The sequence below is a fragment of the Phycodurus eques genome, chromosome 17, assembly GCF_024500275.1.
Source record: "Phycodurus eques isolate BA_2022a chromosome 17, UOR_Pequ_1.1, whole genome shotgun sequence".
In the NCBI taxonomy this organism is placed as follows: domain Eukaryota; kingdom Metazoa; phylum Chordata; class Actinopteri; order Syngnathiformes; family Syngnathidae; genus Phycodurus; species Phycodurus eques.
The window spans coordinates 21,583,523-21,608,684 of record NC_084541.1 but is presented as its reverse complement, the minus strand read 5'-3'; the positions used below and the strand labels follow the sequence as shown (position 1 = coordinate 21,608,684).

Below are 25,162 nucleotides of genomic sequence, written 5' to 3'. Positions count from 1 at the left end.
TCAAGGCACCAACCGTGTTCTTTCTTATTAGAAAATTTGGATTTCTGTCGCTTTTTTGTCCAAATATTAAAACTACAATTTTCTTTTTTTTCATGTAACAGTCTGACTTTTTTTTTTGTTTTTCAAGGACATTATTTTTTCCCTATAAAATGATGACTTATTTTCTAGGCTATTCATTCTTCGTATTATTACTTTGTGTTTTCATAAACGACAACACTTGAGTGGCTTTTTTGTTTGTTTTTGAAACATGGTCAAAATGAATTTGGGATGTTTTTGCAGCGGGAAAGATGATTTGCGATCCAGTTGCGAGCGATTCAACGCCCTTAGAATGAAATGACTTGCATGGACGAGAATATTCACAAGCGTGGAATATGACTCCATATATTACAACTTTTTTCCTCTAAAAACACGATTTGGAATCGTAACGTTACGGCTTCTTAACTCCTCTGGCCTTTACCTCATAGTAGTTATGTTTAATTGGCGTTTGGATTCTGAGGGGGGTCCCCTGGACCTAAAAAGTTGGAGAAAGCCTCCTCAAGATGTGGTTCGCGCCTTTCCAACCGTTGGCGACGGTGAAAACAAATCGAGGGAAGCGGCGGCCTTTTCCTTTCCTTTGGTCCGTGCGGGCACGTGCCGATCGGACGTTTACCCGCCTGCGCACGTCCAGCTTTCCGCCTCGGAAGGTGACACGCTCGCTTGAAGCGGAAGCGCCGCAATTTTTGACGACTAAGTCCAGGACATAACACGGGTGGGGCGGGGAGTGTTTTGCTTCTCGTGCGGGTGACGTTTCCAAATAAAAAGGTAGCTTATCGAGTTAGCGCACTTCGCGCAGTTAGCTCGTAACGTGGACTGAAAAAGGAAATGTTCCATTTGTGGACCCGACGAGCTTCACAGTTCCATTGGGGTCCCTCGGACCCCCCCGTTTCCCCTCCCCCCACATCTACATTCAATACGGCATCATGTAAGCTGTGCAAAACCTTACGTTGCCTGGCTAGCTCGCCATTTTGTTGCATGTCTTTGGTACAAAAACAATCAATGAAAATAGATTAAGAGTGTGCAAATATTTCGTTTGTAACGCAAAACGAGCTCTCAGCCTCGCCCACCCGGAGAGTACCAACACGCAACGGTCATCTATTGCAGAGGCCTCCCACACGCACACACGCGCACTCACACGCATACGCACGTACAGTGACTCTGTGGCATCGCGCAAGCAGAGCTCTCATATTTACGCACATTTACAAGATCTTTGAACACATCACGTCTTTCCACGCACGCACAAATATTTCTCCCGCCGTCACGCACCCACACACAAGGCACAATGAATAGATTCGGATCACTCGTAACACTAGCATGAACCCACTCACGTCTACTGTACAAGAAGGGGGCGGAGCCAGCTTCATCTTCACCTTCCTCCTCGCGGTCCAACGCCCGATTCGCCCCGCCCACGTACAACTAGCACCAAACTACTTCCTGTTCCGCTGTGGAACGGTCGAGGCGGCGGGCGGCGGGCGACGGGACTCCGCGCTGTCGCATCACGGCCGGCCCGAGAGGGGGCGCGCGCCGTAAGACGGGGCGGGGCGGGAAGCCGGGCGCGCGTCGACACAGGTGCATGGACTTCGGGCGTGAGGGGCATGCAAAGGGGGCGTGGTTATAAGGGGGGCAGAGGGGCGGCCTCCCGAGCGCCCGCCCGTCTACATTTTGGAGGTGGGCACCCGCAGGCCCACCAGCCCGCCGGTGGGGTCGCCGCATCCCGTGTTCTCCAAGATCTTGTTGACGAAGTCTGAAGTCTGCCCGGCGACAGGCGGCGACACTGCCGGCACAAACAGGAAGTCGATAGAAGAGATGCTCGTGGGACAGGAAATTGAAAATAATCATAATTCTAATAATAATCAGAACACAGTGGCACATTGACCTCCGTGATTAAGCTCGGGGAGTAACAGAATAGATGTGACAGTTTTAACGAGGTATTATTGTTAATTGAGTCATTATTATTATTATTATTTTTACGGAATTACATGTGCAACAACTAATCCGTTCAGTTTTCAACTATTTTGATGATCGATGACACCTCGCTTGAATGAAAATTGCAATTTCCGATTTGTGTCGTCCTCAATGAAAGCAGAATCATCTTGGTGTTTTTTCAAAATACGACATTCGCAAACATCTGCTTTTACTTTGGAAAACAATCACCAACATTTCTGCCAAATGTTAATCAGAATCAGTTTCGGTTTGGGAATTTTCCGCGCTGTCAACTAGATATCGTGTCCTGTCTTTCGATAAAGCGACGTAAATTATTATTATTATTTTATCCGATCCATCAATCAATCCCAAAAAGAATAGACTGATTGAGTGTTAAAATAATCATTGATTGTAGCCCTAATAGGGATCCAAAAGACAACTAACTGTATTGCGCATCATCTTCAGTTTAAGCTACTGCTAACTGCAAAGTTTGACTTCATAAACTTCATTTGTCACATTTTTCTTCCCATTTTCACTCGTTCTAACACATTTTTTTGTGACGTGCTTTTCATGAAAACAAAACACTGCATTGTATAAAATGTAAGTTTATACTGAAGGAGAACGTAAGGAAACAAACGACTGTATGTCCTGTAGTCTTCCTGAGCCAGATGTGTGCCTTTAAGGGGTGTGGCCTGGCGCGCGTGAGCGTGAGTTGCGGCCTCCGGCGGCTCCTCGCGAGTCTTCTCATTTTATATTTGGGTGTCTGTCTGTTTGTCCCGTCCAATCAAGAGCGAGTGCGGCCCTCCTCGCCCGCATGCCAGGGCATCACAGAACCTTCATTGCGCCATTTTGTATTTCACTCAAGCGGCGGCGTATCTGAAGCTAGAACAGAACTCCGTCCGAAAAAGGCAAACAGGAAAGCGGTCATTGGCATTGTAGTCATTGAAAGTCGTCTCACCGAGCTCGTCCCGGATGATTCTGTCCAGCGTGTCGCTCACGCCGCCGGCGCCGGGGTTCGAGTCGTCGGCGCGGGTCACGATCTCCTCCTTGACGGCGTTGATGACGAACAGCAGCCGATCTACGGGAAGACGCGCGCGGAGCGCCGTCAAACTCGACTCGCCGCTTTTACGACCTGAAACGGCCGCCGCGGCATTTTTACGTATACGGTCGTTGACTCGAAGGCTGAAACGATTCATCTCGCACATAAATGTACGTCCGCATATGGACAATTCCACAAGCGGATAGCGCGGGCCGTATGCGTTTCCGCGGGAAACGATTCGGAGGCGTACCACTTTCCGGCGTTCGTTTGTTTCAAGCGACGAGGACACGATCTGAAGGACAAATAACCTCGCTCTAGAAATGACAAAAACAAGAAAGGCTTTCTAGTCTCTCGAAGTTCAATCTTTACGTACGGCACTTTGTCGCAGCTGCTTTTCTCAGCGCTCAATAAGCAAAAAGGCAACCGGAGTGTCGAGAGTCTCAAAGGTTAGAGCGTGCAAATCTTCAGTACGCACGCGGACGTCCGTTTGTCGCGTGTAAATCAGATCGGGATCCTCCCGCGACTTCGCCGAGACTCGGAAAAGTGTAAAGGCCGTTCACGGTAACGCCACGTCGTCGTTATCGCTGCGCGTTCGCCTGGCGGACAGAAGTCGAGTCCGTCCGCACCTTGTCTGGTTTTTTTCCGCACGGTTAATTCTTTTCCAAGTCTCGAGCGAACGGAATAACCTCTGCTCTGCCCTCGCTCCGCGGCATCCACTTTGAAGACGTACCGTACTCGGTGCCGAGTCCCCACAGCTTCACCTTGTTGGCTTCATACTGCGCCTTCTTCTTCAGACGGCACGCCCTGCACACAGCGCCGTGTGAGCGAGAGGCCCGCGTGACGGCGGCGGGCACGTGACCGCGGGCGCGCGTTACCTGGACGCCAGCTTGTTCTTTTCCTTGCGCGACCACGGCCTGGCGGTGAGCGGCAGCTCGCTGACGGGCGTCAGGTCTCCGATCACCTTGTTGAGCTTTCGAAGCTCGGTGCCGATCTGCAGGAGCTTCCTGGGGTTGGGGGTCAAGTCCTCCACGTCGGTCCGCCGAGACTTCTTCAGCGCGTACTTTCCTACGACCGCCCGAGGAACATACAACCGCAGATATATGGGACACGCCCCTTTTGAGCGACGGTCAGCGCGCTCCCTGCCCCAAAAGAGCAAAAGGACGGCGACACGTTGCGCTGCGTACGGTCGCGTACAAGTCGTACAACGGCGTACAATGACGGCGAGGCTTTACACGATCGGGATTTTTGGGGCCGATCACAGAGTTGAAAAAAAAAACGATAACCATCGCCGATCCGATCGCAAGATGGAGCGATGTGTCTATTTCAATAGTTGCTCCAAAAATTCTATTTACAAGAAATAATGGATCTTTGTTCCTATTGGATGGCGGGAAGTCAAAACAGTCACGAACGGATCCCCTTTTTGGGCCATTTTTGTTTGTCGGCGTGCCGTGACAATTTTCAATTGTAAAACGTGTTCCTCGGCTCCACAAAGGTCGGAAATCACCGCTCTCGTCGGATCGTGGATTCTCATCAGTCAGGTCAAAGCGACAGAAATAACGGGTGGCAACTTACTGCAATTGAATTACTTTATTTGTCATGAAATGACTTCAACCACACCGAAACATCAGAGCACGATTCGACAGAACGGCGGCACGTTTACGTCCGACCGTTCGCGCTACCGCTAGCTGGCTAGGCTACGTAACGTTTTGTTGCCTGCTCGCGAGCCGCGTCGTATTCAAAGTACGCGAGCGAGCCTTAAACCGACGTCCTCTCGTGTCCTGAGCACCGGTGACCACCGACGCACGTTTTCCCCCATTTTGTCCTTACCATACGGTCGGCGCGATCCGCTCTTATTGTCGTCGCCACGGTAACGAGTGCATCCGGTCACATTTGACAAGATAAAGCCCGATGATCGTAAAAAACGGGATGCGGTGGTATCGGAATACACGATTTTATTGCAGTAGTCTCACATAGTGCAATCGTGAAAGAGCACATTTGTCTTGCCGTCGGATCCGGCGGGCATTACGTGTCGCCCGTCTCCGACGTGTCGCCTGTCCCGCACCGCCGACATGTTTATTTATTCATTTTTTATATAACTTCGTCGAGCGTCAGACAAGGCTACAGTACTACGTCAAAAGACGCGCGACAAGGCTCAAAATAAACCAGCTATTGGACTGAAATATACCGTGCACGACGGCGACGCGGGCGGCAATGACGTCATCGGTCGGATCGGCGAATTATGACATTGAAGCCGATAATTATCGGCCGATACCGATCAGACCGATAAAATCGGTGTAAAGTCTAATTACGACAAAGGCAAAAATGCGTTCTTGGCTTTTCCGCCCCACATGTCCCGTATTTATAGCACACACTTTGGCGCCGACAGAAAAAGTAAACCTCATGAAAATCGGTTGAGAAATGAGCACGTTACGACTTCATTTCAATGTCCACGTAGCGACTTCCACGGGAACGTCCACCTCGCCGGCACGGCCGCCGCTCGAGCATGCGGGTCAGCCGGGCCGCCGCAGCGCGCCGGTGTATCGCGTCTTCGTACCTTTGCGTATATGGCAATCTCGAAACGCGCAAAAGTGCAAAACGGTCAATCGCCGCTACGGCGCACATTTCCGAGCCAGCGTTTTTCTGAGTAAATTCTAAATTTAGAATTGCGTGCCTCCAGTGTAGTACGGCGAGTGAGGAAGAGGCAGGGAAGGTCCCCAGTAGTCGTCCAGTGAAATGCGTGTCTCCCGCAGAGCAGAAAATATTTGTCTGTGAGGATTGTTGTACGCTTCGTGTAGACGGGTTGCTGCTCCATTCGTGTTGAAGTTGTAGTCGTTAGGTGAGGTTAATAAATATCTGAACGTCCGTGCTAATTAATTTATGTGAGCCCACCTATGTGGTTTCACATTACATGTTAGCGTGAAGCTAGCGGACTTATGTTATTCAACATTTTTGTGTTTGAACGTATCACATCGAGTTGTCTTTCTGATGCGTCAGTAAAAAATGGGAAGACAAACAAACTGGGGAAATGTGCGAGCCAGCGCACCAACAAATACTTCTAAAAAGGGGCTTTAACTGAGTTTTCAAGCTTGCGCGAGGGGGGGAATGTATTTCAAAGAAATCCAAAAGTTCCTTTTTGGTATCATCTCTCACAGGTGGGTCCGGATTGTACCGTCCCGGTAAACGGGTTGACTGTACTGCGGCAGGCGGCACGGCGGCCGACCGGTTAGAGCGTCGGCCTCTCCGTTCTGAGGACCGGGGTTCGATCCCCGGCCCCGCCCGTGTGGAGTTTGCGTGTTCTCCCCGTGCCCGCGTGGCTTTTCTCCGGGCGCTCCGCTTTCCTCCCGCATCCCCAAAACATGCGTGCTAGGTTCATTGCCGACTCTAAATTGCCCGTAGGCGCGAATGCGAGTGCGAATGGTCGTTTGTTCCTATGTGCCCTGCGATTGGCCGGCGACCGGTTCGGGGCGGACCCCGCCTCCTGCCCGATGACAGCCGGGATGGGCTCCGGCACGCCCGCGACCCGCGTGAGGAGAAGCGCGACAGAAAATGGACGGATGGACGGATGGATGGATGGATTGCGGCACGGAAGTGGAGTAGTGAGGCAATTTCCAAATCAAAACAAAGCAATTCGCTGTCTTTTCTTGCCAAGCAGCGTCTGCAGTTGGATTTGGCTAGTTTTCAATTCAAGTTCGGGATAGCGCGCTTGTGCTTCACTTTGATCAGGAAAGTCAACATGATATTGGGCCACTTTTCTGATTTGAGGGCTTTCTGAGGTAGCGAACACCAACACGGGATCGGTCGAAATAACACAACTAACATTTCGAGGGATCCATCGCGATGCGTTCGGTGAGTAGGAATTACATACATCCCGCTGGGAAACAAGCTGAACTGTTTACCGTGCAGGGGTCCGTTCTTCTGGTACAAGTTGCTGGGCAGAGTGTGGCGGTCCCACTCGCAAGGTTTCAGCAGGCGCTCCTGCTTGGATGGCGTCAGCTGCTCGCTGTACTCCCAGAAGTAGCGACGCTTGCCTCGCTTGCGGCTCGACGCGCCCGCCGTCGAGCCCTTCGCGTCCTCCGGGAGGGACGCGTCGCCGCCTGCCGGCCCGAAGGACGGCGAGGAGGAGGAGGAGAGATGAGGAAGAAAAGTACAAAAGTGAAAATCGGTACAATTAAGAAGCTGTCGGAAAAATGGACAAAAAGGAGGATGAAGAAGACAAAGAAGAAGAAAAGGGCACGAGAAAAAAAAGACAAGAAGAAACGAGAGAAGAATTAGAAGAAAGGAGAGCCACACGAGGAAGACAAAAGAAGAAGAAAGGCTGAAGAAGACGAGCGCGCGGGCGTACCGTGCTCGGAGAAGGCGTCGCTCATGTCGTCGTCCTTGTCGGCCTCGTAGTCCTCATCCTCATCCTCCTCTTCTTCCTCGTTGTCGGACAGCTCGTGCTCGCTCCCGAAGCCTTCGTCGCGGTCTTCGTCGTCCAGCTCCGGCCCGTCGCCCTCGTCGCCTTCCTCGTCTTCCTCCTCGTCTTCCTCCTCGTCCTCGTCCTCCTCCTCTTCCTCGTCTTCATCCGGCTGCGAGAGGCTCCCGGTGGCCTGGCGGCTTTGTGTGAGGAACAACGAGTAGTTGTGCTCTTCCTCTTTGCTCTTGTCCTCTTCGCCCGGGCCGCCGGCGCTCCTCGGCCCCGGGGCCCCGCCCTCTGGGGCGGCGCGAACATCTTCGGGCGGAGGCGCGACGGCGGACTTCCCGGCGCCGAAGCCGGCGGGCGGCGCCGTCGAGGCGGCACGCCGGAGGGGCGGGGGGGCGTCCGCCTTCTCCGAGCGGGTACGCGAAGGGGAGTCCGCCCGGGCTCTGTGAGCGCTCAGGCGGATTTTGGCCTTCCGCACAAAGTCCAAGTTGGCCGACGGAGCCGCCGTCTCGGAAGCTTCGCCCGAGGGCTCGCGGTCCCGGGCGGCACGCGGTTGCGCCTGAGTCTTGGTCATGGTCTCGGTGCTGGAGGGGACCGGCCGGGTGGCCTTCTGGAAGCCCTCCGGGAAGTCCGGGAGGAGGCTCCGGGAGGGGCGCGACGAGGAGGCGCTGCCGGCCGAGGGCCGGGCGAGGCCGGCGCCCCAGCCCGGGAGCGGCGCTCGCTCGGCGGGGGCCGGCGGCGGCTGGGGGCCGGGCGGGGTCGGCTCCGCGGGGGGGTAGAGGGCCTCGCACACGGGCTGGGAGTCCTCGCTGTTGAGCTGGGCCAGCGTGGGCGTCCGGCCGATCACTTCCTCGTCCTGGTACGGGCTGGAGAAGTCGTCCAAGCCCAGGAAGTCCACCTCCTTCGTGCCCCAGATGTCGCAGCTGGTCAGACGCGTGTACCTGCACGCGCACACACACACACACGCAGCCGTTAGACCTGAGGCACCGGGCGACGTGCGAGGTTGGCGTCTACCTGGTGAGGTCCTCCCAGTACGAGTCCCACTGCTCAAACGCAGAGCCGGCGTGCGCCGCGTCGCACTCGCCGAGCGCCATCGTCGGCTGCTGCTCGGCGCCCGCGTCACGATCCTTGGCGCCGTGGGCCACGCCCGCCGCGCCGTCGCCGTACGGGGTCTGTCGGTGACCCGTGTCTCTGTCCTGGGGGGCGGGGCGGAAAACACGAGACTGAATGCGAAGCCGGCGACGAGCGGCACGGAGGCCAGAAAAATGACGACGTCATCGAGGGCCGACGTGAAATGCGATTGGTTCAAGAGGCCGTCCCATCGCTAACGGACTAGCCCGAACCCCGACCCTAGTACCTTCCGTGGGCCAGCACGGGTGGGCAGATTAGCTTGCCCCGGCAACACATACCGGCTGAAATCTGATTGGACCAAAACTCTCCCGTCCTCATCCAGTGCAGCCAACCAAATGAGCGCAACGGACCAAAGTGGGAGGGGCCCAGTTTGCGAGGGATTCTCAGGGTAAAATGTTTCGATTTGCGTGGTCAAATACATCGAAATGCTACGTTTCCTTTTCCTTATTTAAAAAAAAAAAAAGAATGATCTGTCTTTACCATCAATGAAACTATTGTGATCCTACTAAAGGAGAACATTTGCATTCCCAAAACACAACAATACAAAGTGATTTTAAACACACAGCAAAACCTTGAAACAGTTCTCATCGAAATACAAACACCACCAAAAACATCAAGCCTACATTTCAGTACAAATTGTATTTTGCCGCCTGCTCGTCAAAAAAGCAAGGCTGGAAACAATTTGAAGTCAAGCATCGCAGGCCTTCCGTTCAAGTAAGATGAATGGAGCCTCGCTTTCAGGTAGATCACAACAAGCGCACGACACATTTCCAGTCCAACAAAGATTCGAAAACGCCTCACAGCTTCACCGACACATTCCTTTGTGACCGGAACCTCGCGTTACGTTCATTCGCTCTTTGCTTTTGCCATGAAAAGTGCTTTCAAATGAAGTTTGATTGATTGTTGGCTATATTGGGCTCTCAGGTGCGAGTTACGGCCTCCGAGTGAGATCGGTGTTTCGTTTCCCAAGTTAAGTGCTGCTGAACGTTAGCGCGTTTCTATCAATCCCGCGGCCCCGCGGCATAGAACTCGCGACGGTTTTGCGCTAGCTTCCAGAAGAATAGTAGCGGTCCGTCCATTCATGAAGGAAAAGTTGCCGGCATTCCTCATCGCACAGACGCGGACGGGCTGTTGGTTCCGTATCGTGTACACGACCGCGCGCTGGCTGCGTTTTCGGCCCTTTTATTTCAGTGAGAAAAGTCTTCCGGTACGAAACCGCAAATTCACTTCCGGCCGACACATTTCGGTGGCCGAAATTTCCGTGCGTCGCTGCTTTATCGTTACTTAACAGCAATTGAGCGTGGGTCCGAATTAGACTTTGATTTGGTCCGGACCTGGACCGCGGTCCGCCATTTGGGGATAGCCGCAACAGACCGTTTGGGAGTAACTGAATACAATTTCACGGAACAAATATTCGAATTTTAGCCTTGCTGGCTCTGAACGGCCACCGGTGTGTGTGGCGCTAGCATGAAGCTAGCACGCCGCGCCTGCGGGAAAGTCAAGAAATCTTTTGCCGTTCGTTAGCCTGCCGCGGCAAACGCGATGAACGCACGCGCACGTTTCACTTGGTTCCCAACGTCAGCTGCATCTCAGGAAGGCTCAGGAAGATGCCACCTGCCTGAAATCACATGCTAGCGGCTAACACGAGCGCTCGTTTCATTCTCGCTTGCCGCACTCGTTCACAACTCCTCAGTTGGACTAGAAAGTGCGCTAAAAAGTCCACTAAAAATCACTATATAGGGATCAGGGAGTATTCGATTAATCGAGTCCCGCTGCAGAATGGCCGACATTCACCGGAGAAGGCGACGTGTCGTCGCACGGCGACTCGCTCCCGACGCGGCCTGTGACGGCTGCGAGCGTATGACGTGGTGGGTGCGTGCGTGCGTGCGGCGAGCACTCACCAGCTCGTACATGAAGTCGGGGTCGGAGGTGTTGGCCAGCAGCTCGGTGCTGGTCAGCGCCTGGTCGGCAAAGGAGAAGTGCTGAAAGTCGTCCCCAAAGGGAGGCTCCATCCCATTGGCGCTGGGCTGCGTGCGGCACACGCGCCACATAGCATCATCAGCAGCATCATCGTCATCGATATTCAGATTAGTAGGGAAGCAACTCACTATTTAGTTTTCTTTTTTTTTCCCCATTCATTGATGTATCGGCTTACATTTTTTTTAATTGCCATCTCTTTCTTCAAAACAGGACATTATTTCAAATTGCGGAAAACATAGTGATTACGATTCAGTTATTCTGGTTTTGATCTGTAACATCCATCCGAAAATCGGCCAAAAATGTTGGTCTTTTTTCCCCAAAGTTAAAGCAAACGTCTTATTTTGAAAAACACAAAGATAATCCGCCTGCTCTCATGGGGGACGCACATCACATTTACTGTCGAGAGGCTGAAATTCCGAAAATGTCAAGTTCAACGGGGTCTCCAAACGATGACTCCATTTTAAAAACAGTTGTGGATTCATTGATAATCGATGAGTGTCATTATTGCACATACTGTAGTACCCATGTGTTGCTTGAGTGCCTTTAAGGGGTGTGGCCTAGTAAGTGATGTTAGATGCTGGTTGGTGTGAGCATTTGGGCGTGAGTTGTGACTTACAGCACCCTTAATGGCTTCATTTTTTTCATTTCTTTTTTATTTCAAACTCACCCGAGCGGCGGCGTATCTGAAGCGCGCTCGTAACTCACATTTCGGCTCGCGACGCAAAACCAAACGGCGACCGAGCGACGGCCGTCGAGCGCAAAAACTGCGACGACGGGCCGCTCGTGCGCGGAGGCGCGCGGCGACGGGACGTCATTGCCGTGCGTGTGTCGCCATAGCAACGTGAGGCGTTCAAAGGCCCACCTGAGGCATCGCAAGGCACAGCTTAGCGCTCCAGCGGCGGGGAACCTCTGGGCCCGGAGTCCGGTCCCGGCGGTGCGAGGGCGCTCGGGGGCGGCGGCGACTCGCTGTCGGCACTCCTATCCGCCTGATCGAAGACGATCTAATAAAAAGACACAAAAACGACAAGAGAATCGCTGAACAAAGCCCGCGTCACAAACATCGCAAGTCCAACTCCCCTCAGCTTGGACTAAGACAGTTATCCAAAAAATATGAAAAGAATATTGATATTATATTATCATTCTGAACGAGTCGATGGGAAAACGGTTTGCATATTAGATGAGTATCATCGGTGGTCCGCCTGTGTTTGAACATGAAAAGAAAATGACAAGAGTGTGAAGAAATATTCCGATCATTTATATCTATTCTGCTTCTCAACAAAAAGCTCGGATACGATGACAGCGATCCCACTTAATGGCAGGCGTACATCAGCTGTGTGGAAATACTTGAAGGCTTTTTACAACAAGTACCTCGTCAAAAAATTATTGGTCGTCCGAGTGCCGCCATATTGGCCAAAATCCGAATACGGTAGCGTAGTAGGCCAAAGTGTTCGTCAAAAACAAGGCACAGGTTTTAGTCCTAAAAAGTTGATTTAATTCCTTTTGCCAACCACTGTCACATTATGCGCACTTTGAACGTTGATATAGGAAAATAGAAAAACATTTCAAATGAATTGCGCAGATAAAGAATATACTGAAAAAAAAACACGACATAAATGTTTGAAATATATAATTTTAAATAATGAAATGCAAATGTATTGTTCTTAAAAGTTAAATACAACTGAACAAATGTAATGTACTGGACTTTCAAAACGTTGAAGCCACTGCAACATTTTGCATCGTTTGAGCATTTCATTCAGTGATCCTTTCACCTACCACCAGAGGGAGCCCGCATACCACACTTGGTCAAATGGGCATAAATTGGCAGATTTATGTGTTATTTTTTTACAAATCAACACATTCCAACACAAGACAAAGACATTCAAACAAATATTTGAAAAATTCTCCGTCGTAGATGAACCAAATACTTAAGTAACAAGTCAAACAAAACGAAACAAACATTCAAACCTTCTGGCTGTAATAGATATCTTTATTCTTGTAAGCATTAAGGGACCAAAAAAATAAATGATTTTATTCATAATGTCTTTTTGTATTAATCGTCCAATTCATCGATTATCGGAATTTTGTTCTGCCAAATATCAGAATTGGCACAGGCCTCAAAAAATCCAGATTGGTCGGGCCCTCCTAAAAAGTTCATTTCTGTGCACAATATTGGATGAAAATAAAACATTTTCAAAAAAATATCTGTAAATATTGGTATCGGCAAGTACTCAAATGTAAGACTTTGTACTCGTACTCGGTCTGAAACGTTTACATCAGAATTGTATGGCGTTAAATCAGTACTTCTGCTTACACTGTACAAAGTGTGAGGACTTTGGCCACCTCTGCTAAGAGGCTAACCCTCCTCGCTAGATCGGGATTGATGAGTGCATGAAAAGGGTTACACCAGCTCTTAAGGTGTTCATTTAGCAGAATCAGAATCATCTTTATTTGCCAAGTATGTCCAAAAAACACACAAGGAATTTGTCTCCGGTAGGTGGAGCCGCTCGAGTACGACACCAGACAGTCAATTGACAAGAGGTTAGTAATTGCATGGAACAACGCAGCAAACCCAGAATGCAAAGCGACTTCCCACGTTGCTCGATAAAATATGCACCCAAAAATAAACATCCTTATTTCATTGTTGTTATGGAATTAAAGCATCCAATTTCACATCATAACAACAACGAAGACGTAAATCCTTTCAAACGCAAGCTATTTCAAAAATAAAACTGTATCAAAGCTCATTTTGAGCATCCTGTGCTCAGATCATCAACTAAGCAAAACAAAGCGTCACCTAACGCGGCAGCGCCAACACCCACGTAATCCTGCCTTCCCATTGGTCGAGGGGCGGTGGCGGCCCGCCTCCGCGCTCCGCGCTCCCACGATTGGCCGAGGATAACGTCAGCGAGCTCGCCCGCGCTCAAGGTTGGTTGAGGCTGCAGATAAACAAGTTGAAGGCCTGCGCGGCGTCGGCCCACATTCAAACATTTCTCACATTTCCTTGGCTACAAACGCACAAAACCTCGACAGCGTTCACACACCGAAACAAACTCAACTTTCGAACGCCAACAAATGCGGGCTAACATCTTCAATGTGGAGTGTACAACGTGTCCTTTCATAAACATTGGTAGTCACGTGACGTCAAAATTCGAGTCCACAAATAACAAGTGTCCTCAAAAATCATTTTGTTTTGAACTTGACTAGAAAACAAAGCGAGCGAATGATGGAGGGAATGTTCTAGCATGGCTCGCGCGCGCGTCTGCTCTTGCGTGCGTGCGTGTGTTGGGGGGCGTGTACCCTGCGAGCAAAAGTCCCCGTTCCACGCGATAAACCGACCGCACAAACCAACGTGTCATCGTGTGTGCGTTGATTTCAAAAGTGACAAATGACTTGTTACATAAGTGCCATTTGCAGCCATCGTGGCCAGGAATTAGACGGGCTCCCGCGCGTGCTAAATGCTAACAAATCGCGATCAAATTCTGTCTCCATTGCATTAGAATGATGGAAGAGGCTAGCTGACAAGACGCAGCCACAAAACAACAACAACAAGGAGAAGGAGAAGGGAAAGGCGTCCATTCCTCTTGTTCTTGTTGTTGTTTTCCGCCGTTTTAATGGCGATAGCTCAGTTGCATTCGGCCTCCGTCCGCCGCACAAAACAACAACGAAAGCTAGCCGCCGGGCTAATAATCCTCCAAATCTTTTGAAAGCCAAAAGAAGCAGCGCAAGGAAACCTTTCGGTTTGGTTTTGTTCCCCGAAAAACTCACTTCCGGGCGAGCCGCGCTGGCGTCGCGGCGAAACTTGTCCGGCTCGCAGCGTCGGTACGAGTCCTGACGACCGCTGCTGGCTGTCGTATCTTTCTTTTCTGTTCTTGTCCTTTCCTCGCTCGCTCTCTCGCTCTTGTTTTTGTTTTGTTTTGTCACTTCCTGGAAGGCGCGTGACTGCCCGACCACGTGGTACGCGGCTCGGCCAATGGGAGCGGCCCAATCCTTGTTCCACACAAAACTCGCGAAACACAGCACGCACACTTGAATCGCGTTAACGACGACGTGTTCGGCGATTTAGTGGACAAAATGTTTCTTCTTTCTCGTCCTAACGAGAGCAATGCTCCCCTAATCTGGGCACCTCCAAAAATTCGGACGTCTCCTTCAGCAAAATAGTAGACCCAAGTGTTTCATTAAAACGTGAGACGTGAATGTATAATTGTAAGACCATTAATACCGCTACATTGGAAAATAAATATGTATATTTACTTCATAAGGATTCAAAACTTTCGTAAAAATTGTACTTGAATTATTCCCCAAAATAATTTTGGGGTTATTAACTTTTTATTTGAAAAAAATGAACTGGTTATTCATGTTGTGCTTTGATACACTTATCATAACATCAAGTTAGACACACCAAGTACTATGTTATAATGAAAAAAAGAATATGAAAATCGATTAACTTGTGTACAAAAGTCCCAAATGAAAGAGCACTCATAAATTGGTGGAACATTTATAGTTCTTCTCTCACAGTACTTCAACACTATCTAACACAAAATGGTTAAAATGTTAATTATAAAAACATTTGCATATTGCACTCAGGTTAATTACAACTGGACTGGACTTGAAAAGTAAAAACATTTTTTTGGACATGCAACATTGTAATATGTTTGATTGTATTTGATGTTGAAAATATTGTACAGTTGATTTGAATGCCGTCATTTTTCACTTCCCACTAGAGGGAGCTCGCGTGCCACACTGAGAATCGTTGGACGAGAGCGCATACGAAATCGTCAGTTTGGTAGACTGAGTTCGAAAGGAACGATACAACATTAGAAGACGTTTCGTTCCTGTTTTGCCATTATCGTCTTCTTTTTGCATCCCAACGTTTCATTTGGACAGAGAATGAAAAACACAATTCTTTGCTTTTTCATTCAGCGATGGTAATCAAGTCCCAAGTCATTTTTCTCAATGTAGCATCTGCTCTCCATAACTTTTGATAACGATATCATCGCTAATTGATTTCAGCCGCATGTTTGTTTAACGCCTCGTCACGTCCCGAGGCTGAAATATTTCTTTTCATTTGGGTCAAGTCGCCAGAAATCCGCTCAAGTTCAACTCGCAACGACTCAAATCCCCGTTTCTGTATATTTTTTAATAAATCCCTTCTTCAATTGAACAATAGTTGTTTTTTTGTTTTGTTTTTTAGATTTGGTAGCAATGACTTCTGATTTGAAGTTCAAATTGCTGTATTTTAAATAAATAAATAAACCCGGGGGGGGGGCGCACGGGGGCACAGTACGGCCGACCGGTGAGCACGAATGCCTCGCGGTTTTGAGGACGGACGGACGGACGGACGGACGGGGGCAATTACAGGAGAATATCAGCAGCTGTTCCGGTTAATTAAGATTGTTTTTTTCCCCAAGCGTGCAAGCCGGGAGGTCTTTAGGGCTGCTTGCAAGTACAACGTGTACCACAATCAGAGGTGCATGTAACGACTGGAAAGGTCAAAGGTAACAAGGTGGTCATCATAAACAATAGGCGAAATGAGGCGGCCTCCCAAAGTGAGCGAATGAAGGTCAGCTGACGGAAGGAGGAGCAGGCCTCCTTCCGCGTTTGGACTTCCCGCTTGTGGCGCAGCAGCCCGTCGAAGGGTGACGTCAGCGATGAAACGTGCAGCGGGAAAGACTCTCTGAAACGTCGACGCACCGCAAACGTTCCTGATGTTCTTGCTCTTTTGACATTTTCAAAGCTGACAAATGTGGAGACGGTGGACGTGCGTTTCACTGGACACACGCACGCACATTGATGGATGTCACATACTTGTATGTACCATCAATCTACCAGCGGTGGAAAGTAACAAAGTACTTGTACTTGATTACTGTCATGAAGTCGATTTTTCAGCTATCTGCACTTTACTTGAGTATTTATTTTTCTGGCGACTTTTTACTTTTTAAACTCAAATACCTGCACTTTCTACTGCTGACATTGATCAAATGAGCTCATTACTTTTGAAATCTTCTTTATATTTAGAAAAAAAACAGACACTGACACGAAGCTAGTGGGGCAAACCCAAGTAACCAATTATTTCATGAAATAAACAATCAAAAAAGCCTCATAAAAGGTCAAAATCGAGGAAAAGGGGCCAAATTCTGCCATGAATATTTGGCAGGACTCTCGATCACGTAAATGATCGTCTCCGCCGCCCCCGCTGTATCCGTAACCCGAGCGCACGTCCGCGGTCGAATAAGACCAAGCGGTACTTTCCGAAGCCGGACGAGCCCGGCGGGGTCCGAACTTTCGGAGCGAGAGCTTCGCGCCGCGAGGTCTCGGAGGAGGTCAAAGTTCAGTCTTAATCTTGTGCACGAGGTCCTTGCGGTCCACACGCAGGGTGCGCCCGTTCCAGCGGTGGTAAGCGAGCAGGGCGACGTTCTTGGCGGCCACGGCGCTCATCTCCACGGCACCGCCCGCCCGCTCCACGCCGTTCAGGTAGTAGAGGTGCGGCCGCAGCTCCACTGGGGGCGGCGCCGCGTCGCCGTAGCGAGGGTGCGCCCGCCGCTCCGTCGCCTGCGCCGAGTAGTACGACCTGCGGGGGGCGACAGCGTGTCACACGGAACCGCCGAGTCCCCCCGTCGGATATCGAACTCATTTTCACGGGAGCGTTGAGACAAAAATGTCACAAGACAAAAGACCGAAAACAACAAAAGTCACTGACACGCTTTCAGCCGTTTACGGAACAGAAGAGAAAAACAAAACGACGACGCTCGCAAGCAGCACGGAGAAGCTTCGGATGTCATTGACCGGGCCACGCCCCCTGAACGGCCAGGCACTACACAAATGCAGAAGTGCGCGTGTGCGTGCGACTTGACTTGGCTTAATGGTTAGAAACGGAAGGCGTGACCGATCGTTTGCCGTGCGTTCGCACGGCACGCTCCCGCGACCTTCCGCTGACCCGTTAGCTCGGCTGAAACTGAAAAACGGTCTCATCTCCATGGCAACGGGCCGCCTGAAGTCGGAGTCCGCGTGAGCCCGCCCCCGTTTTCCGAGCCTCCCGCTAGGCATCGACCCGTTAACGGTCGATAAGAGATCAATCGCAAACCGGCTAAACGTCAGGGAACTATTTATTGATCGATTGAAATTTTCACATGAGATGCTGCAGACCCTGGGAATTGAGTCTGTTTAATATTCAAACTCAACATTTCAATTCTATTGAACTTATGATTTACTGCAGAAAACTTTGGGAGCTGTTGATTTGTTTCTGTTTTTGACTTTGTGAGACTTTAAAGCTGCTGAGCTCCCTTCACTTTTTCTTACAATTTGAAAACAAAGTTGCCTTTTGTCTCAGATCAATAAAAGCTTTACTACATGTTGTGAATCTGAAAAGCTGTTCAATATGCTTCAAGATATTTAAAGCCAGTCAAGGGTCGGCGTTTGTATTATTCCAAATTTTCATGCCAATATTTTCCCTTTCACCGCAAATTAATATATATTGCTTATCGGGCTCCTTGGCAACGAAGAATCGCTATCGACTTATTGGTCTTTCTCGAGTTTTCATCTCATGAAAAAAGCTTATCAGTGGAAGGTTTGTTGGAAAACATTCCAATTATGCCCTCACAGGTGATAACTTGAAAATGAAGCCAATTGCCATCAAAATCCCAGAAAAAGATCCTTTCCGTAACCCTTTGGAAGCTTGCTTCCCCGCCACATAAACGGAGGCGGAGGAGCGGACGGGGCCCGCGGAGCCCCGCGGACCCCCGCGGAGCCCCGCGGAGCCCCGCGGAGCCCGCTCACCTGAAGAGCGTCTTCAGCTGCTCCCTGGTCAGCACTTCGGGAGAGAAGACTTTGTAGACGGCGGCCTCGTGCGCCCGTTTGCGGCGGAAGCCCGGCGACACGTTGACGGGATAAATGGCGGCCACGCTGTTGAAGAACAGCGCCGGCGCGTCGGTGGTCAGCACGCCGGCGTACGGGAAGAGGCGCGGGTCCGGGAAGCCGAACAGCGAGGTGTTGAGGTAGCCGTGCACCACGGTGGCCACCGTGCCGCGGTAGTCGCCCTCCGCCGGCTCCACAGGCGGCGCGAAGCCTCGGAAGGAGACGCCCGAGCCGGCCAGCAGCGGCGCCGCCAGCACCACCGCGTCGTACGCCGGCCCCGCCCCCGCCGCCTCCTCTCCGGCCACGCTCAGCTGGTACTGAAGCGCGCCGCCTGCCGCAGACAACGAAACGTGGGCCTCGGTCGCCAAGAAATGCGCGCACAAGTCGAGCACGTTCGCAAAGTCCACGCGCGCGCGCCGGCCACCGGGTCTACGTCAGCCGATCGGATTTCACAAAATTCCATCTGAAGCGTCTCGGCAAACGTTGCGTGCGGAGGTTTCAAGTTGCAAGAGACGGCCCCGAAAACAACATGTCATCATAACCATGTTGGCGTTCGACATTTTCGATGAGTTCCAAAGTTAAAGGCGAGAACGTGGCACGGACAAGTCAATTAAGAGCCAAGAATGAACAAAGACTCCATATGTTGTTCAAAGACATCGGAAGGAAGAAATACAGCGCTGCAAAGAGACATTGGCACTTGATAAACGTCATGAAATTTGCCTTGGATGCAAGAGAAAATACACGAGACCCATTTCCCGTACGCCAGTCGGAGATCCGTCCCGAGCAAAAACGCCAGCCGCCAATCCTACCGTTTACGAAAATCCCATCGTGCGGCCGATCGGAGGGATTGGAAACGATGACTCTCTCGCCATTTGAGCAAACGCCGACTGTAGCGGGTCGATACGAAAACTTTGACGTTTGGATTTGAAGTACGAAATGCGAGCGGCTCGATCGCTGTACAGGCCGCGTGAGCAAAACGTGCCCTCGCGCGATCAACGGTGGGTGGGAGCGAGCGAACGAACGAACGAACGAACAAAAACACGAAGCCCGTACGAGCACTGCGACGGGACGAGGGGAAAAGTGACAACAAGTGTCCTTTTCACAGTCTGTAGGGACATTTAGTCGGCGCATTAGCAAATTCCCGGTTCAAGTTGTTATTATTGTTTTGGTAAACGATGAGTTTCAATATGCCGTGCGTGTTTTGGAAAGCTGATCCTGCACTGTTCGTGCGGTCTGAGCAGCTTCTCAATTTGTTCGCGGACGACGAACAAAAACAAGCACGACCGTGCGGACGCGCAGATTTGCGCCGAACGAGGCCCGATGAGAAGAATCCGCGCAGGGTTCCTTTCCATTTTCAACCGGCAGTCAAAAATCCAAGTAAAAAAGTCACGCACCGGAAATACTTTCCAGATGCACTCAAATATTCACACCGTTTCCCTTTTGCATTAAATGGGTTTTCTTAGTTTTTATTTTTTGTGAAATAAATTAGCAGAAATTATGGGGTGTTTGTTGTGTGTCGAATTTTGAGGGAAGAAATTGACTTCATCCATTATGCATTAAGGTTGTAACATGGAAAAATGTGAATTTATTCACAACGCTTCACTTTTCAATGAAACGTGATTTCTTCATTTTTGTATTTTTAATAAATTTGCAAAAATGTGAGGATTTTTTTTTTTTTTTTTTTTATTCCATTACGGAATAAATGAATGAATGTGAAAAAAACGCTGCCCATTCCAAATTGCATGAAAATCGCCCCCCCCCAAAAAAATGAGACGCACAACCCCCCAAAATAATGTCAAATCAAGTTTTCTGTATAATACGTAATACAAAACTGTTCCTCGTGTACGCTAAATAACAACCTGTAGGAAGGAACGGGCCAAACTGGCCCAAGACGGAGAAGAGCAAATTGCACACGTTGCTATGACTTCAGTTGAGCTTCAGTTTCAGCCGCCGACAGGAAGCGACTTCCTGGGCCGTAAAAGCCGCCGACCAAGCGCGAAAGGTTTTTACCCGAGCGAAGCGGTCGCACAGAAGTGACCCGCGCGGGCACCAGGTTGGCATTGGCCATCTTCAGCAGCCCCTCGCAAACCAACTTGTTTCCGCCTTCCACCGCCCAAAGGTTGGAATGGGCGCTGGCCAAAGACACCGCGCCTGCAAACACAACACAACACAACACAAATAAAGTTCACCCGATGACTATCAAGAATCCCGAGAGAGGATTTGATCGATCGTTTCAGGCAGAGAGCGTCGACGACAGCCGGCTGACGTGGAGACTTTTTGTCATTCCCATCGAAGATCTCCGCTCGACGGTTTCCACGTGACGCCATCGATCCCGATCGGGTGTATACGTGCGCTACGTTGAATCGCAGCAGCCGTGTGACACGCGCACGTCACGTCATTTATTCGAGGTCCGTCGTCTGTTCGACGCAGGAGTTGGGATCGTCTTTACCCCTTCGGTAAAACAACCAAAGTTACAAGCAGTTCAAAGCGAGATCTCCGCGGCGTCCCGGCGCCGGTCGCCGTAGTGACGACGTGCCCAAACGATGAGGTCACGGTTACGTGAGGAAAACTTACCCGGCAAAAGGAATATTCCACCCCTGCCTGCCTGTGAAACCGAAAGAGATCCCGTTGGGATTCGGCCCGTTTAGTCCGATTGAGGCGTTTCTACGGAGCCTTTTTCATTCCGTTTGGGCTCCTAAAGCGATTCTACTCAGAATACAAGGCGCCATGTTAACCATGATATCAAAATCATAGTGCATAGGGAGTATTCTCTCTACCGGAGACAAATTCCTTGTGCGTTTTTGGGGACCCGTTTGGCAAATAAAGATGATTCCGATTCCGATTCAACGAATCGAATCGAATCGCATCGAATCGGGCCTCGAGTCAACTATACATTCCAATCAATGAAAATCTCTTTCCAGTGATTCGGGAGTATTCGATTTATGGTTTCATCCCCGGTGTCGACTATTTTATCAAAATGCGTATACTGTGCAGTCAGGAAGGACTCCCCGCTCACTGAAAAAGAATTTCCAGTGGACTTTTTAGGAACTCCGGTATCTCGGTCCGCTATCTAAAAAGCCCACTCTCGCTTCTGGTGTTGACAAATTCTCCATTGAATACAAGAAAAAGACAAATTGTGATGCACGAAGGGACCTGACCCACGAAAGCGGGTACGCTGACGTTCTGGCCGTAGTTGAGCCTGATGACCGGCGCCACGACCTCGTCGATGAAGCGTTGGGACACGCCCAGCTCCAGCAGCGAATCGGAGAGCGGCCTGCGCGTCATGTTCAGGAAGCCGCTCCCGCCCAGCGAGTCCAGGAGGTCCTCCGCCGAGCTGAAGGCGTAACCGTGGGCCTGGTACTTGTAGATCCTACGCACGATATTCATACATGCGCTAGAGTCTACGGATACGGCTCAATTTCATATCGTTTGCTCGACAATGGTAAAAAAATAAAATAAAGGAATGTTGCCACGACCTTGGTTTTCTAGGGCTAATTGTTTCCCATGCTGAAACAGCCACGCTTAAAGTCCTATCCTTTCCAAAAGTTACTGATTTCTATTTTTAGGCAATCCTTCTTGGCGGCTCAAATGGTGGCGACCCACCGAAACACGCTTCTTTTTGTCACCAAAAAGACGTAAAGTCCCAATTTCCATGTCTTGCCCTTCAAGTGCATAAATGATCCCAACTACTTTCAACCTTTGACACTCGTAATAAAGGTAAAGACACGCAATGGTTACGACACTTTCAAAAATTCATACGCATTCATTCATATTTCAGAAATGTCTTTTGCGCTCTGCAATTGGGTGAATGCAAAATGGCGGCCTCATCACAGATCAACAACATCATCGCGCGAACGCCTCCAGTGGAGATAACGCGAAAGACAGCGCAAGTTAAATATTGTTTTTAAAAAGCCCAAAAAGATGCATTTGTGTTCGTATTCACAGAAAAGGAAAACTGAGCCATAAGAAAAAAATGCGAGCCATCCAAAAATGTCATGAGCATCTTCACACAAAACACACATAACGGCAAAGACATTTTGCCATTAAGTTTCAAAAAGAATTGTGGTTTTCCTTCGAAACAACAAAGACCTTTCTGATGGATAAGATACATAGATAGATATCTCTCTCACGCCCCCCCTTTTTGTTCTTTGTCTTACGATGGCTATTTGTGAATTTCAGCTTTTAAAGAAAGAAAAGGCTGGAATGCAGTGAATTGCTTTTCCAAAGGCAACTGAGCGGGCCACGTCCTCAGCGTTCTTGATGAAACCATATGAAAAGGATGTTCGGCGCGCACGCACGCACGCACCTGACGAACTTCTCCATGATCTCCTCCACCCACATCTGCAGGCGGATGAAGCTGATGCCGTAGCGCCACCACAGGCGGAAAAGGTCCAGCAGGTACCAGTCCGTCTCCCCCAGGATCACCTCGGCGCCGTCGAACACCGCCGTCTTGCCCGACACGCCGCGGCGGTACTTGAGGCCTGCGCGTCGTCACCTGCGTGAGCGTGAGCGTGCGCGTGCGCGTGCAGGTCGCGCGTGTACGCGGGATAGCTCACCCAGCCGCTTGACAAAGTCCCGCATGTGCAGGTTGAGCGAGTGAATGACGGCTCCGCCCGACTCGTAGCGGTCGCGGTTGACGGTGACGGTGGCCAAGCGGCCGCCCACCTCGCCCTTCTCGTACACGTCCAGCTGCACGTCGGCCCCGAAGTGCTGGCGCAGGAAGTGGGCCGCGGCGCTGCCCCCGACGCCGGCGCCCACCACCGCTGGAACAACAGTTGCCACCGTCACACTTTCGGCTTTCGCTCGATTTGACTCGCGCGACGGAAGGAACCGAGAGGCGGACGCGAAGAACGTTCAACTTGAAGCTGCGAGGGGTTTCGACTGGTCAGGAAATGACGAGCCCAGTCATAATAGCAGACAAGGTTCTGTACATGTCCTGAATCAGCCGAGCGGGTCCGAGTTGGAACGCTTCGAACTGGTAGACAAATGCGGGAGGAGGCGGCCAATGTCAGCGAAAGGGAAACTTTTTTCAAATCGGAATGGTCTGAATCGGGTTCGACGAATGTGGACCCTTTCCACAAAATGTGCAAGAATGATTCAATACAGCATGACTTCCCCCCCCCCCCCGATGGAAAATGCGGAAAATAGTTCCCGACATGTCCTTAATACTGCGCGTGTCGGTGTTCAGGATCCACCCGATGAAGGTAACCCCAAATGTTGTGTTCTTGCCTATTTTGGAGGGCGGAGCTCCATCCACATGAGCGGACCCGGACGCGGACGCGGACGCGGAGGCCGAGGAGAGGGCCAGCAGGGCGGCCAGCAGCGGCCGGAAGCCGCCGCAGACATCGCCGCCAGCGGACCCGGGGAGACGCCGCATGCTGTCCGCCTGCCGGCCGAGGAGGAGTCGCGCAGAGCGGACGGAACGTCTCCCGCGTTGACCCTCGGCTCGGCTAACGCTTAGCTAGCTGCTGGCTCACCCTAACGGCAGACAAAAAAGAACATCGAGCGATTGATCGAGTCTGGCGGCGCAATATCACGTGACATGGACGCACGTCAACTATGACGTCAGTTTTGTTGACGTCGCTGGACGCGTCTCGCGTTTGTAGCACTAGATGAGATTGACTCTACTTATTGTAGATTTGTATTTTTTATACACGATATATGATTTACGCCAAAACGACATCATTTATATTGAAATAAAAAAGGCATAATCACTCTCCTATTTTGCATGTTATTCGTTACTCAAGTCTTACAAACAGGGCCGGCCCTAGCCTTTTTGGTGCCCTGGGCAAATTAGCCCCCCCCCCCCAGTTTGAGGCGTAAGGTATCTTTTTAGTGCATCTGGAAAGATATTAAGTAGATTTAATTATTTCTGTACAAACAAAAAAGCTGTAGGACGACACACATCCGCAACAGGCCCTACATACAACACATCAGTGTGCTCTTCTTCTACCTACGATTATTATTGTCTAGCTGTGATTGTGCATTACTAATAAAAAGAGAGTAATCGTTACACATGCCCAAGTAATGATTTGTTCATGTTGGTCGCTTTATTACAGCATAAGCTGAGGCCATGTCCGGCTAAAAGAGGACGTCTGCTCACCCGACATCATCAGCGTGTTAAGCGCATGCTAGCTTTATTTCAAGCTAGCTAGCGCAAACATGTTCTTGACACAAAACGATATTCTAAAAAAATTGATGTTGCCATAACATTATCTTTATATTTTGAATTATTTCCCTCCTCCTCTGCCTTTCTTCTTTTGCGGACCTGTGCTGCCCTTTTTTGTAACTAAAATCACCTGTCCTGTTGTGACTTCAGATGCGCCCCCACGTCACGTGACGTGACTGGCCAAGTGACAAAAATAGTTACTTTAGTTTGTTCCGTAATTGTATTTGTTATTTTCAAGACAGAAACGTAAAGGGGGCGCCTTCAATTATTTTATGATTTGCTTGAAATCTTTTTTCCGAGGAGGAGGGCGCTGGCAGTGCGCCCCTCCAGCAGATGGCGCCCGAGGCGACCTCCTATGTCCAGGGCCGGCCCTGCTTACAAATATTCTTTTCATCTCACTTACTGATTTTTCATTTGCTTTATTTTCACATTGTAATTTACTTGGAATTATACATGATCGTTTTTACATTTAGGCCTACTAATTTTATTTTCTTGTTTATCATGTTAGGTACTACTTATTTGTTCATTATTTTAGCAACGCTTCACTTGCAGTTATTTGCATATGAGTTACTTTTTATTTTCATGTTATAGTTGTCTTTTACTGTGAAGTTTCACTTCATTGACTTTTACC

The 25,162-nt window shown here is 50.1% G+C and overlaps 2 protein-coding genes across 4 annotated transcripts in view; both read right to left on the bottom strand.

Annotated features, from left to right (window-relative positions):
* The window catches only part of crebrf (creb3 regulatory factor), a 15,219-nt gene extending 666 nt beyond the window's left edge, over positions 1–14,553 (bottom strand). Inside the window, exons 1-10 of one of the 3 annotated variants that reach the window (XM_061702587.1) lie at positions 14,277–14,553; positions 11,374–11,512; positions 10,433–10,492; positions 8,415–8,596; positions 7,341–8,341; positions 6,895–7,092; positions 3,874–4,063; positions 3,729–3,802; positions 2,918–3,037; positions 1–1,810 (exon numbers count right to left, since the gene is read on the bottom strand). The exon at positions 1–1,810 is cut by the window's left edge and continues 666 nt beyond it. In XM_061702587.1, coding sequence (XP_061558571.1) covers positions 1,692–1,810; positions 2,918–3,037; positions 3,729–3,802; positions 3,874–4,063; positions 6,895–7,092; positions 7,341–8,341; positions 8,415–8,596; positions 10,433–10,492; positions 11,374–11,382 — 1,953 coding nt within the window. In that variant the 5' untranslated portion in view covers positions 11,383–11,512; positions 14,277–14,553 and the 3' untranslated portion in view covers positions 1–1,691. Of the gene's footprint in view, positions 2,842–2,917; positions 3,038–3,728; positions 3,803–3,873; positions 4,064–6,894; positions 7,093–7,340; positions 8,342–8,414; positions 8,597–10,432; positions 10,559–11,373; positions 11,513–14,276 lie in introns of all 3 variants that reach the window. The other 2 variants (XM_061702584.1, XM_061702588.1) reach the window with 2 other exon arrangements.
* A 1,945-nt stretch (positions 14,554–16,498) lies between these two features.
* Positions 16,499–23,901, bottom strand: LOC133416086 (prenylcysteine oxidase-like). Its single transcript, XM_061702733.1, has 7 exons — positions 23,592–23,901; positions 22,919–23,125; positions 22,669–22,843; positions 21,521–21,732; positions 20,373–20,513; positions 18,285–18,693; positions 16,499–17,079 (listed from the first exon to the last, which is right to left on the bottom strand). Exons 1-7 carry the CDS (start codon positions 23,737–23,739, stop codon positions 16,833–16,835), a joined length of 1,539 nt encoding a protein of 512 aa, XP_061558717.1. The 5' UTR covers positions 23,740–23,901; the 3' UTR covers positions 16,499–16,832.
* Between the last annotated feature and the right edge of the window lie 1,261 nt (positions 23,902–25,162).